This window comes from Crinia signifera, chromosome 19 (genome assembly GCF_055691185.1).
Source record: "Crinia signifera chromosome 19, ASM5569118v1, whole genome shotgun sequence".
In the NCBI taxonomy this organism is placed as follows: Eukaryota; Metazoa; Chordata; class Amphibia; order Anura; family Myobatrachidae; genus Crinia; species Crinia signifera.
Genome location: NC_139226.1, coordinates 127,434,291 through 127,448,349, shown reverse-complemented (window position 1 = coordinate 127,448,349; position 14,059 = coordinate 127,434,291). Strand labels below are relative to the sequence as shown.

The 14,059-nt window shown below is 41.9% G+C and overlaps 1 protein-coding gene across 10 annotated transcripts in view; it reads left to right on the top strand.

Annotated features, from left to right (window-relative positions):
* PLCH2 (phospholipase C eta 2) overlaps positions 1-14,059 on the top strand; it is a 595,308-nt gene that overhangs the window by 430,542 nt on the left and 150,707 nt on the right. For all 10 annotated transcript variants that reach the window (XM_083163311.1, XM_083163313.1, XM_083163310.1 and 7 more), the window contains 2 exons: positions 1,107-1,277; positions 12,327-12,420. In XM_083163311.1, coding sequence (XP_083019437.1) covers positions 1,107-1,277; positions 12,327-12,420 — 265 coding nt within the window. The remainder of the gene's footprint in view (positions 1-1,106; positions 1,278-12,326; positions 12,421-14,059) is intronic.

The window sequence follows — 14,059 nt, the reverse complement described above, 5'->3', positions numbered from 1 at the left end:
CGTAGTCTGAAAGATCACCCCGAAATGCCGCAACAATGGGCTTCAGTACTTTCCAGTCAACATTGTTCTCATTCATTTCATTGCTGGCTCCCCTCCTGCATTCTGCAGGAGACTCCCTGAAATAGCATCAAACTTCCTCGCTCCCTCATTAGTCTAGCAATCTCCCTCATTTTACCTAGACCACACTATGTAGCTGTTACATTTTTGGGAAGAAAAGGAATGAGAGATACTGTAGATACATTTACAATGAATCATCAGCACCATTTCCCAGCATTAGTGATAAAACACAATGATCCAGGGGCGGAACTAGATATTTGTAGGCGCTATAGCAAAAGTTTGTAAGGGCCACCTATTTAGCAACTGATGGTGATAAATGTATGTAAAACATATTACTTAGACAGTAAAGATGGCCCCCTTCAGCTCTGGGCCCCATAGCAGCTACACCCCTTGCAGCTATGGTAGTTACGCCGTTGCAATGATCCCTATGGCTACATGCGTGTCTTGTGGCCATTTAAATGGAACCACGTGTAAAATACAATAGGTGAACAATCCCTGACATGTTCTTTAGAAAGTATAGTAGCTCTTACTAACTGCTTTGGGGATCATCTACATTTGGATATAAATCATTTTAAAAGATTCCTCTCAGATGTAGCAGTACACACCCACGCGTCTAGGTGCCATGTTCACAATCTCTTTTCACAATCTCTCCATATATGGAACTAGACACGCCCTTTTGGTGAAGCGTGACACGCCCCCTCAATGGGGCGCTGTGCAAAATTCTGCTACCAACTATAATCTCCTTGAAACTAGGTTTCAAAAGTAGGCAAGTATGATTCATTTACCTTCAAATTATTTATGTCTTTTGTTACAGATAGCTGTCCGATATATCACAGTATAATCTAGAGACCAGCCTCATCTCCTTTCAATAGTTATATTAGAAAATGTAACTTTTCAAGCATCAGTTGTTAATTGACTCCTTCTTTATTGTTCCTTTATTGTGTTTTATGTATGTTCCAACAATGTCTTGTTTGATATTGTACTGATGCTATTTTTACTTGCCTGATCTTGTCATGTACTGTTATTGAACATTGTCCATGTTGCCCTAGGAAGCGGATACTGATGACAACCAAGGAACTCTTGGGTTTGATGAGTTCTGTGCATTTTATAAGATGATGTCCACCAGGAGGGATCTCTACCTGTTAATGCTGACCTACAGCAACCACAAGGACCACCTGGATTCAGATGACTTGAAAAGATTCCTAGAAATTGAGCAAAAGGTGAGTTATCTATTTTTATAAGCAAAGGCTGCCGGCCCCAAAGATCATATAATAAAGATAAACGTAACAAATTCTATTACCAAATCCGTTTCGAGGCAAAAAAACCTTAGATTGTAATTTTTTTATCTTATCACTCTTAACCGTTCTGCCTAGCAGGAGCAATAATGGATGTAATGTAATAATGGATATTCTGTAGCACAGTATTCGGGATTAAGTCACCAATATGGGAAAACTGGATATCTATTTTTTTACCTAACCGCAGAGAATATTTTTTGATAAATATATAAGAAATTGGAATCTATTACATGGCAAAGTGATATGTATTCCATCACAGAGGCTGGTATACTTTTGTGAAGGGTTGTAATTGCCTTTTTCCTTTCACAATGTAATTCGTTATAGCCAACACTTTTCATTTTATTGAAGTTGACATTTCATGTTGAGGTAGACGAGAAACTTTTTTTTTTTTTTCGCGGTGCTAGGGGAAAAAAAAAATCTAAACTTTGCGTCTGTGTTTGTTAAAAAATAAATAAAAATAAAGCGGCGGAGCTATTAGACATTCATTTTGTGTTTTGGTCTTGTTATAATAAACTATTTAACAATTTGCAACTTAATAGCAGCCAATATTTCTAAGCATAAAATACATTTTTGTGTATTAATATATTCTGTTGGTTGGCTGTCATGTATACATTTTACATCTTGTGTCATTTACAGTGCAATTATCTGCACGTGTTACCATAGTTAGGGCCCATATTAGTGATGTATATTTTAGCATACTTTACCCTATTGTTTATAAAGTCAAAGTGATTAAAGCATCTGAGATAGGGGTTTTCCACCATCTGTTCTCGGGGTACTTATGGCCTAAGTCTTGTTTGGAAGGAGTTGCACACCCACAAGGAAGCAGCTGTGCAAATCTGTGCCATTAGTATTCAAATGTAGCAGCAGGTGTCTCTAGGAGATAGACACCTTCTGTTCCGAGAACGGGCTGAGGATGCAGCCTAGGATCACCATCGCAATGATAAGAAGTTGTTTCAGTCTCCAGCCAGCCTGCATAAGCTGAAGTATATTTAGGCTGGCCATAGAATCTGGACACCCAGGTCCAGGAAGTCTGCATTCGACGATGCAGACTCTAAACCAGGGGTGGCCAAACCGGTCCTTGAGATCTACCAACGGTCCACGTTTTCCTGGTTACCTAGCTAACGCACAGCTGTAGTTATTACTAACTGTCACATTTTAAAACCTGCTGCATTCATTCCTACTATAGATCCACAGGTTGCCTGGAAAACATGCACCGTTGGTAGATCTTGAGGACAGGTTTGGCCACCCCTGCTCTAAACCATTCATGCCTTTAAAATAAGGCAACATGCCCCTGTTTTGATAAATGCTATAGGTAACGACCCCACTCCACCCCCTAAACAGTCTGGGAACATCAACGAACAGTGTTCCAACACTCCTTGTCTTCCAGACTGTCAATTACTGTTTCCATGGTACAATAGCTGGAGGGCATCTGAGATCTAAGTTGTTGAGCAGAAGGAGAGATATGATTAACGTAATTAAAGCAACTTGGCATGGAGTGGGTTAAACATCCTGGAAACCTTGGGAAAGCATGTGACTCAGATATTGTCCAATAAGGAGCCGGATTGGCAGAAATAGCTGAGCTTTTAGCAGCAGGAAGGAGGAGGAGTCTTCCTCTTATTCCTGCTGTGATTTCTTGTCCTCCCTTCCCTGGAGTTTATCGGAGTGGGGTGGGTGTTAATCGCGTTGGCTGATAGGCGGGAAAGAACGGTAGGTTATTACATTTAGCATTTATTAAGTGTTTGTTATTTTACGTATATGGATTGTTTTCGGTGCGCTCGCCTCTCATTGGCTTAGGCCTTCGCTGGAGACCGTTCGGGGAGAGCGACCCCACCCGGCTGGTTGTGTAGTCAATGCAGTAGGGCGAGTGGATACCACTTGTTAGTTTAGGCCGGTTAGGTGGACAGGTTTGTTGGTGGAGTTTAGTTAATTAGCTGTTCTTTCTTGGCCACCATTATTTAATTAGCATTAAGAAATCAATTTAGCTTAAAAGTTCTATAAATAAATCAGCTAACAATGGGGCAGATGTATTAAGCTTGGCGAAGAGATAAACTGGAGAAAAAGTGGAAGGAGAAAACGCACCAACCAATCAACTCCCAACTGTCATATTTCAAACACAGCTGATTGGCTGGTACGTTATCTCCTTCTAATTTATCTCCAGTTTATCTCTTCACCAGGCTTAATACATCTGACCCAATGTCTGCCAAACCCTAAGTCTCTGAGTCGTTATTTCAGGTTTATTTATGTAAGTTAAGAAATGTGAAATGTTCTGCTTGCTAAGGGAACACATTAGATGTTGGGATATTTAATGTAATCCAACCCGGGCTTGTTCACAACATGGAAGAGCAGCCTTTCCTGATGCACAGAGATTGACATGCAAAAACCCAGATTGCTGCTGTGCTGGAATTGTGTTCCAAATCCCGAGTCAGACCTGGGAATTTGTTGGGAAGGTTGTACTGTATTAGAGATTTAAAACAAATGTTTTTTTTAAAGAATTCCATTAGTTTGTTCTTTCTTAATATGGATCCGTGGTGGTGGGCAGACCTTAACATAAACAACATTTCCACCTGCACAAATGTTGCTGAGTAGCGATCCTCCACCCCACACAACTTTTACAGTCCTAGGCCGATTTTGTATTTATTGCACATATACAGTTCCTCTATTGGCTTAGTTATTAACACTGGCTGACCATCAGGGGCCAGACTCTGACAAAGGAAAGGAGAAGGGTTGTATATGTCTTCCGCCCAGATTAAAGGGTATTGCCTCTGTAGTTACAAACCTGGCAGTGGCGGGTACAGAGGTTGGGCTGCAGCGAAGTTTCAAATAGGGGAGTCCCACCAACTGCTACTCCAAACCTTGCAAAATATCTCTATCCGGGACTCACTGGCCATTGGTGTGGTTCCTTTATTTGATTTTTGGACTGCGCTTCAGACCCACCTCTGCACCTACACGGAATCATGGTGTTCAAATTTGGGGTTTACAACTGCATAGATTGTGTAAAAGTGCACACTATAATGTCCCCTGTTGGACTATTGGTGGTGGGGCATTATGACCAGCTGTGTCCAATTTACCCCTGCCCGCAACATTTTCTGCAGTAAATAGTGTGTGATTCCTGTTTAAATATAGAAGCAGCGATAACAAAAATTTTATATACTCAAATAGATCAATGGATATTTAATAACCTTTTAAAAATACACAATATTAAAACCAATATCAACAATTCATGATAAGAAATAAATATGGGCCCAGTAGGATTTTATAGTCACCAGTTAAAAGTTCATGAGACCTGCACTGATCTTGATAGAGCAGTCAGTTGGCACTACGAAACGCGTTGGTCATTCTGGACAGAACTTTCTACACCAGGCGATCCGTCCTACCTGCTCATTCATCTCGCAGTATTAAACCCTTTGGAAGTCTTATGCCCATTTCACCTGGATACCTGATCACTCACAGCAGTGAGGTTCTCCGAGTTGGCTAATTCATAATATGCCTTCGGATAATGGCCACAAGTGAAAGTCCGGATACCACAAATGGCATAAAGGACTCCTACTACCGGGACTATTATCGGATCAGTGCAGGTCTCATGGACTTTTAACTGGTGACTATAAAATCCTACTGGGCCCATATTTATCTCTTATAATGAATTATTGATATTGGTTTTAATATTGTGTATTTTTAAATGGTTATTAAATATTAATTGATCTATTTGAGTATATGAAATGTGTGTTAGCGCTACTTTCTTCTATATATTTACCTTGTGTTATTTCCAGGGAACTAACTACTCCCTAAAGCAGCCGCTTTGGGCAAACTTCACAACGGTTAATTCAATCTTTTTGTGATTCCTGTTTGTCAATCTGTCTGTCTATACATCAAGCCACCATCCTTAGGGCCATATCAAGCTTCAAAAAGTGATAAAGTGGAGAGTGAAAAACAACCAGCCAATCAGCTCCTACCTGTCTTTTTTTCAAACCCAGCCTGTAATATGGAAGTTAGGAGCTGATTACCTGGACATTTATTACTATCCATTTTATCACTTTTTGAAACTTGATACATCTGGCCCTTAAAAAACTAAAAGTGTTATTAAATTGTTATATTGTTAAATCTTATTTAGTATGCCTCTTTAAGCACAAAACTGATTTTCATTTTACAAATGACAGAGGTTGACTATTATCCATCTGGGAAGCGGTACATCTGTCAGAACAGACTTAGGTCTACAGTCATTAGGTCGACCCCGGAAGGTCGACTGTCCCCAAGGTCGACATGGCTCACAGTCGACATGACTTAAGGTCGACATGGGCCAAGGTCGACATGGTTTTAGGTCGACATGAGTTTTTCACTTTTTTTAACCGAATGTCGACACAGTCGACATGGACACAGTTGGAGTCAAACCGCAGCCCCTCGCAACGCTCGCTTCGCTCGCTGCGCTTGGCACACTATTTTATTCTCCCACCACGCCCTAGTGGTTGGTAGGGCATGAAATACCGCCTGTCGGCACATGTCGGCTCAAAAAACAGTGAAAAACTCATGTCGACCTAATGACTGTCGACCTTGGCCCATGTCGACCTTGGCCCATGTCAACCTTGGCCCATGTCGACCTTGGCCCATGTCGACCTTGGCCCATGTCGACCTTGGCCCATGTCGACCTTGGCCCATGTCGACCTTGGCCCATGTCGACCTTGGCCCATGTCGACCTAAGTCTGGTCTGACAGGTGACCGTTTCCCATCCATCTGTATCTGTTTAGGTACAAATTTTAAAAGATACTTTGTTATACAATTGCAAATTAAATTAGTTAAAATGTATTAAGGCACATACACACTGGGCGACTTTGAGCTGAAAGTCGCTCAAAACTGCAGTTTGAGTGGCTTTCAGCTCAAAGCCGCCCAGTGTGTATGGCCCGGCACTGGGGCAGATGTATTAAGCCTTAACAAGAGATAAATGCAAGGGTGATAAAAGAGAGATAAATGTCCAGCCAATCAGCTCCTCACTGACTTTTTTCAAACACCGCCTGTAACATGGCAGTTAGCAGGTGATTAGCTGGACGTTTATCTCTCCTTATCACCCTGGCATTTATCTCTTGTTAAATCTTAATACATCTACCCCAATGAGCGGTGAGCAATGCTGCGCGCTCCCGCATCATCGCCGGGAAAGCCACTCATCTGCTGGTATTACCAGCAGGTGAGCGGCTTTGAGGATGGCTTTGCATAGTGTTGCGCTATGCAAAACTGTCCGCACCCTGCTGTTGGCGCCGGGCAGGCAGAAAGGCGCTCAGTGTGTATGCACTGAGCAGCTCCCCCCCCCCCCCCAGCGCTAATAGCGATCATAGCTACCCATACACGCTGGGCATAATCGCCCAGTGTGTATAGACATTTACACTGCTTGAGTTATGACATTACACTTTAATTGAAAAACATATAAAATAAGAAAAGAAAACTGTTTACACACACACATATATATATATATATATATATATATATATACACACACGCTAAGAATAGTGTAGTGCTTAAACAAGAGCGTTCATTCAGAAAAGTAGTTGCATTTGCTGGAGTCCACACACACAAGCTGCGAACATTGGAAATCAAAATGTCAATGAAATAGAGTTTTCAGAATCCAGTTGGACAGCCTTCCATCATTTGGGAAATCTGCTCAATCATGAGGAAGAATCCAAGAAAGATGACTATGTAGATGATTGGGTTTGGGATTTGACATAACCACAGGAAATGCTGGTTTAATGAAAGTAATTGAAGCATGTCAATCTTAGCATAATGATGTTGGGGAAGGAGAGCTATTTGTAATTTTTTTTTAATCAGATTGGTGGCAACATAATTGCAGGATATTGTGCCTGGTTTTAGATATTCATGATACCTTGGACATGAATAACATGGTCTTGCATACAAACTAGAGTTGCTGCAAATCCTGGATTTGTTTAGTAACAAAATGCTAAAGGTTATTAAGATGAGGCTCCACAGGACACCAGCTACAATTACAGATGCAATGTCCGTATTGCGGGAGATTCTTGTTGAATTTTAATATGTAATTTAAGGTTCATATTTCAGTTTTGTTTTTCACCAAAATATTTTGCGGTGTATTTCAGAAAAAAACTTTTTATAATAAGTTATTAGTTTATCCCTAAATCAAACTCCCGACTGGAAACTGTTTGTATCCACCTCAATATTTATAGAATGATTTTAATTTGTAACATTCTAGAACTACATTAAAGTCCAATAGCTTTGATGTTTACATTACGGATTCTCTGTGAAGGTCACAAACAGGAAGCGGTTCCTGACAGAGATTCCCTGATTGTTACCTACACAAAATGTAAGCAGACATTTTCATGAGACTGCGACCTATTTATTCAGTAGATATAAAGGAATAGTAAACAGATCTTCTGCTTTCTTCAGGAAGCAGCCTGGATGCTGAAAAGTCATTTTGGCCCAAAAAGATTAATAGATAGCTTGATACTCTGGGGCAGATGCATGAAGCAGTGATAATGGAGGAGAAGTGGCACATGGTAACCAATCAGCTGCTCTGTATAATTTTATATTATGCAAATTATAGATGTTACTTTGGTACTGATTGGTTGTCATGGGCCACTTCTCCCTCTGGCTCACTTCTTCTTCCTTCATACCTTTCCCCATTGTCTTCACTCTAGCTCTCTCCTCTATGTGAGGTTAGCAATGTACTTACCTGAGCTTACATGTTACCTGAGCTTACATGTAAGTTAGTTTTTTTTTTTTGCTTTCTATGGAATCAGGGTACATTAGCCTTGGAGAAACCAGATCCAGTTAGTAAATTACCTTTATACTTTGTCCATGAACACCTTTTGAGGTAAACTTTTTTTTTTTAAGCCATCATAACTATCAATGCACTATACAAGTGGTTCCCAACCCTGGTCCTCAAGTAACCCCAACAGTTCACGTTTTCCTTGTTGTCTGGTAGTTGCACTCATCACTCGTTGACATATTTGAAAAATTCCACAGGTGGAGCTAATTATTTAAGTTGTGATTCTGTGTGGAGACCTGGAAAACATGCACTATTGGGGGTACTTGAGGACCAGGGTTGGGAACCACTGCACTACAAAGTAGTGACTCCACAGCAAGATTTGAAGATAGAAACAGCAATGCCACTTTAGCCTCCTAGGCTAATAATCAGAAGCAAAGCAGGTAACCGGAGTCTATGCTGAGCATGCAGCCAGGTACTACCTGGACCTGAGCCCTCAGGTCAACTGCTAAGGGGAACAACTGTGATCCTTTACAACATGCTGCACTGCCTCCCGACACCACACATAGGGCCAGATGCACCAAGCTTCAAAAATTGATGAGTGGAGAGTGATAAACTACCAGCCAACCAGGTCCTGTCATTTTTCAAACCCAGTATGGCAGTTAGAAGCTGATTGGCTGGTTCATTTTTAACCTGGTTCATTTCTGCACCGGTGTTTTCCATCATTTATTTTTCCCGGAAGGTCCATCACCATGGACCCTTCAGTACCCATCTCCCATATGAATGGCCCTGATCATCAGGCCATGTTGCAGTGTATGTGGTATGTTTTTTGGACAGTCGGAGTACTGTAAATCAGAACATGGGGGGGGGACATACTAAAACACCTTAAAATGTACATGGATATAGCCCTGGCTGCAATGAAACCATACCTCCCGACATGACCCATTCCAGGAGGGACAAAATGTTCTGCTAATGGACTTCCTTGAGAGAGATGGCTATAGTAGTGGCACTACAGTGCACTCTAAAATTTAAATAGGGGAGCCACACCAACTGTCACTAAATCCCACCTGGCGATGTTTGGCAGTGTTTGGGGTCGCAGTTGGTGGGGCTCCCCTATTTGAATTTTGGACTGTACTGCAACCCCACCTCTGCATCTACCACCGACAAGGAAATCAAACAATGGTGGAGGCAATGTGCAACCATGCTGTCCACCATACATTAGTGATGTCAGGGTCACAATTGGGGAATTCACACTACTGCTGTGTGAAGACCTGGCCATATACAGAGTGGAGATTTGACAGGGTCCGTATCTGGTGGCAGAGGAGAAGGCCAGGCTTCCTAGCCCTGGGGCCAGACTTGCAGTACATGGACCGGGGTGCTTGGCCAGCTGCTGTGCTGGAGTCTGGCTGTGGGACAGGAAGATCTGCTCCATTGGTGAATATTGGAAACATGCACTATGTGAACCCTACCTACTGTCTACACTCACTATATACCTTATACACCTACCTACTGTCTACACTCACTATATACCTTATACACCTACAGATGGAGCGGCTGTGGTCTTTGCAGGGGATGGTGGAAGAATCGCCAGCCGCCATCTGATCTGCGAAAGGGGACGCGCGCGCACAAGATGCGCATGCGTCCCCTTCCGACGGCGCTTCCCCCCGGTCCCCGCCGGCTTGCCGGCGGTCACCCAGGGTCCCCACCGCCTCTCCGCTCTCCCACCTAACCCTGTTCGTCTCACTGAAGCGGAGACGGACAGGGTTCCGTCGCCCCACCGCCCGGAAACTGAGACGCACGCGCGTCTCAGTCAGATGGAGCGCCTCGCCGCTGGCGGATCGCCAGCGGAGACAATCTGGCGATTCACCAGCAAGAAGGAGGCTGGCTCCATCTGTACCTACTGTCTACACTCACTATATACTGTATACACCTACCTACTATCTACACTCACTATATACCGTATACACCTACCTACTGTCTACACTCACTATATACCGTATACACCTACCTAATGTCTTTACACACTATGGGGCCCATTTATCAAAGTATATTAACTGCAAATATTAAGTATGAAGGAGGGGCTGCAGCAGGCATTTAAGATATTTTCCCCCACAGCTACCGCCATATGAGAATGGCGGTAGCCCATTGTAGCCTACGGTCTACACACTGCACAGCCAGTCAGGCAGAGGGTTCCCCCAGAACCCTCCCCCGGAAATGGTAGCTGTAGAGCAGGATATGGCTGACCACACATGTGCAGAACCCCCAACAGTCTTCTAAGCACATCACATGGACAGGCTCTTGTCGAGTCTCTGTGGGTGCAGATTGATGAATGCCACCAATAGGATTACATATTGCGATTTGATCCTAGGTGGTAACATGTTGCCCAGATGGCATTGAATATGCAATCAGTCATAAATGGGCCCCTAAATACTGTATACCCCTGCTGTAAACCCTCATATATGTGCTGTATACACTAACTGTATATAACCTACCTACTGATAACCCCACTATTCACCTAACTGCTGTCTACCCTCACTATATACTATATATACCTACTGTATACACTCACTATATACTGTACACCTACCTGCTCTATAGCCTACTACTGTATATACACAGTAGTGTATATATTTTGGGTAGACTGCAGGTAAGTGTATACTGTACATGTCAGTGTTTAGGTTCCAGCCTCCAGAGTAGGTGTTCTACTCTGTGGCATAACAAGTATAAAGGAACAACTGCGTGGTATAACATGAATAATAAGCACTTTTGTGTTGCATAATTTCTGCCTTGCCCCAGGTGTTAAAAATTATAGTTTTTGCCCTGGTGCTTAATCTCCACTTTATATATAGGATTTGTAGTAGCACATACAGTATACTGAAGACCCTTGCTAGACTAAGACTGGTCACGGGAATGTATTATGTTTTTTACATAATGAAAACGTACAAAACAAAAAAGGTATGAAAAGCACTACCATAATTGTGAATTATGGTTTCAACTAGGGTATTTTGCTGTGGTGTGGAGGTTTGTTGTGATGTTTTTTTAATTGGACAGATTGTAGAAATTTGGGGCTAAAGGCTCATTACGCTGACCTAAGTGCAGATGTTGGGCTTGTATTATTCATTGTGCGTCCCATTGTCAGCTGCAAAGTGTTTCAAAATGCAGATAAGAATTAAATGCCAAACACAATACAATCGAATTACACTGAAAATCCGAATCAGACTGATCGGTTCTCTATCTTAACTTAAATATTCATGTTATAGACTTTCAGCTGTCCTTAACTTTTTAATAGGAAGTGATTACATTACTTTACCATTTATATGGCGATAAAATGCAGCTAGTGAATGTTAACGAGGTACCGGGAGGAAATAGCTGGTGTTTATACTGGCAGATACTGTGATATTTAAATTAAAGTACTTCGCTTGTCATGTATGGCGGTCAGATATATTTTTATGTCTTTTTTTTTTTCCATACTCAATATACATTCCCAACCATTTTAACTGTATAAGACCTAACTACAGAAAATCAGTCATTTTTTTTTTATTTTAATTTTTTATTTTAGGTTTAACCCTTTGAGTGTCATCATCTGTAAGAGATGCGCAAAATATCGCTATAAAATGCCAGCGTTGCTCACATTTGTTATATAAATTCAAATAAAAAAAAATGTTGTGCAGAAACAGATTATATTTCCTATATAAGGTACACATTACAGGTCATTATCATGATTAAAAATATGTGCTTGCCAATTTTCACGTGTTCTTTGACAAATTCACTTGCCACTCAAAGGGTTAAACAAATAACCGCTGGACTAAAAAAGTGTTTCTGAAAAGATGCGTGTAGTCAGTGCATTTGTATGTTCTCAGTAGGTTAATATTTCGGACAGTTTTGATAATTACAAGCAAAAAAAAAAAGGTACAGGGATCTGTTAATCCCCCAGAACAAGACCCTTTACGATACTCCCACTGCTATATCCCAGGCTTAATAGCTTCCAAACAATATGACCTTCGCAAGTAAAATTAGGCTCAGCACTTCATCACCGCTGATCAGCAGGCGATCAATGAGTGGTAATGACTGCACCCTGCTATTGAACTTGGCACTGAGTGACAGTGCTAGGAATCCTATTGGGCGATTACCAACCCTCCAGCACTAGGTTTAGAAAATTGGATTGCGGTGTCCCACAAAGGGTGATGGTACAGGCTTCTGAAATCAGATTATCTGCTCCGGATTTATCTCTGATATCTTCTTTATTTGTACTGCAGATGATGAATGTAACAAAAGAATATTGCCTGGACATTGTTGCTAAATTTGAACCTTGCTCAGAAAACAAAAAGGATGGCGTTCTGGGAATTGATGGTACGTACACAGATACAATGTACTTTAATAAATGATGTCTCAACTTGTATTACCTATAATACTTGTTTTAGTTAACACTGATTTACACTGACCATGCATGTAGCAGCCAATTCTTAAAGGTGCCCATACACGCACGATTTTGCTGTGCGTTTTGTGCTAAATCGCATTGCGATGCGATGAGAAGACAGTACAAAAAGTATGCGTGTATGGGCACCTTCAATGCCAATCCTTTTTAAAGCAAGTGTAAGCGCATGTTCATGACCATCTATTAAACACCAGCAGAATGAAATGCCTGGTTTGGTCATTTATATTATAATGAAGGGTGGAAAGTTTTCATCTAAAATGGTCAATTAAAGTTCTTTGAAGCTCGCATGTACTCATCATGTGTGTATCTTAATTCAAATGTTTCCAACTGTATTTAAAGTTGAGAAGTTAGATCCTGCCTCTATGGCTTATCCTGTGACTCTTCGGATGTTTCACAACAGGGGTGGCCATCAAGATCTACCATCAGTTCATGTGTTTCAGGCAACCTGTGGATCTATAGTAGGCATGAATGCAGCAAGTTTGACAGTGACAGTTAGTAATGACTACAGCTGTGCACCAGCTAGGTGATTTGGACGACGTGGACTGTTGGTAGATCTTGAGGACCGGTTTGGCTACCCCTGTTGTACGAGTACCAGCATGCCCTGCCAGACTCTGGTTGCCAATATTTGTAGTTCCGCAACTGTTGTAGAACCACAGGTTTCACAATATACTGGAGTCTGGCTGAATAATGTAACAATAATGTCAAAAAAGCCTCTTGTAATATCTGACTTGCTAGCCATTATATGATCTACATACTGTACGTATAGAGCAGACATTTTTTAATATTCTGTGGCTATATTATCTCCAGCCTCGCCCTTTCATTATAAGGTGCGACACAGCAGCCGTCACATTGGTGAGCAATATAATCTCGGCATACAATACTTACTACTGTGCACCTTTCCATAGATAGTAGAAGCCAATATAACACCTTGTGATCACCTGAAGTCACCAAGTTTCTGGTTAATAATATCCCCATGGGGGTACACATCATACTTAAAGGCAACTGCTAATATCTATATCATGTACAATAATAAAGGATATATTTTGGTACTTGTTTCCTAGTACGGTGACCATCGCATACCGTATTTAGTGGTGTGCGATGCGAAGTGATATTCACGTTAAATTAACAGGAGTGGTTGTACAATGAAATATCGCATAGCATCGCATGCCAGCAAAATGGCATGCAATGCGATTTTTAATTCTACAAGCACCCTGACGGGTGCTTACAATGTTAAATGCACCCCCATTGTCAACGCCACCCCCACTATCAATGCAACCCAAAGCGTGGCAAGCGCAGCGGTACGCGTCCTCCGACCTTTTCATACCCCCACTATCCACGTCGGCATGGAGTTGATTTTAGATAGTGTGGCGAGGGGACGCGGAATACGAGCCCGAAGCGTGGCGAGCGCACGCAGAATACATATAAAGTAATCCGTGTCCCATCGCTGCGCTCGCCACGCTTCGGGCTCGGTGGATCTATCTAAAATCAACTCCACGCCGACATGGATAGTGGGGGTATGAAAAGGTCGGAGGACGAGTACCGCCGCCCCTCGCG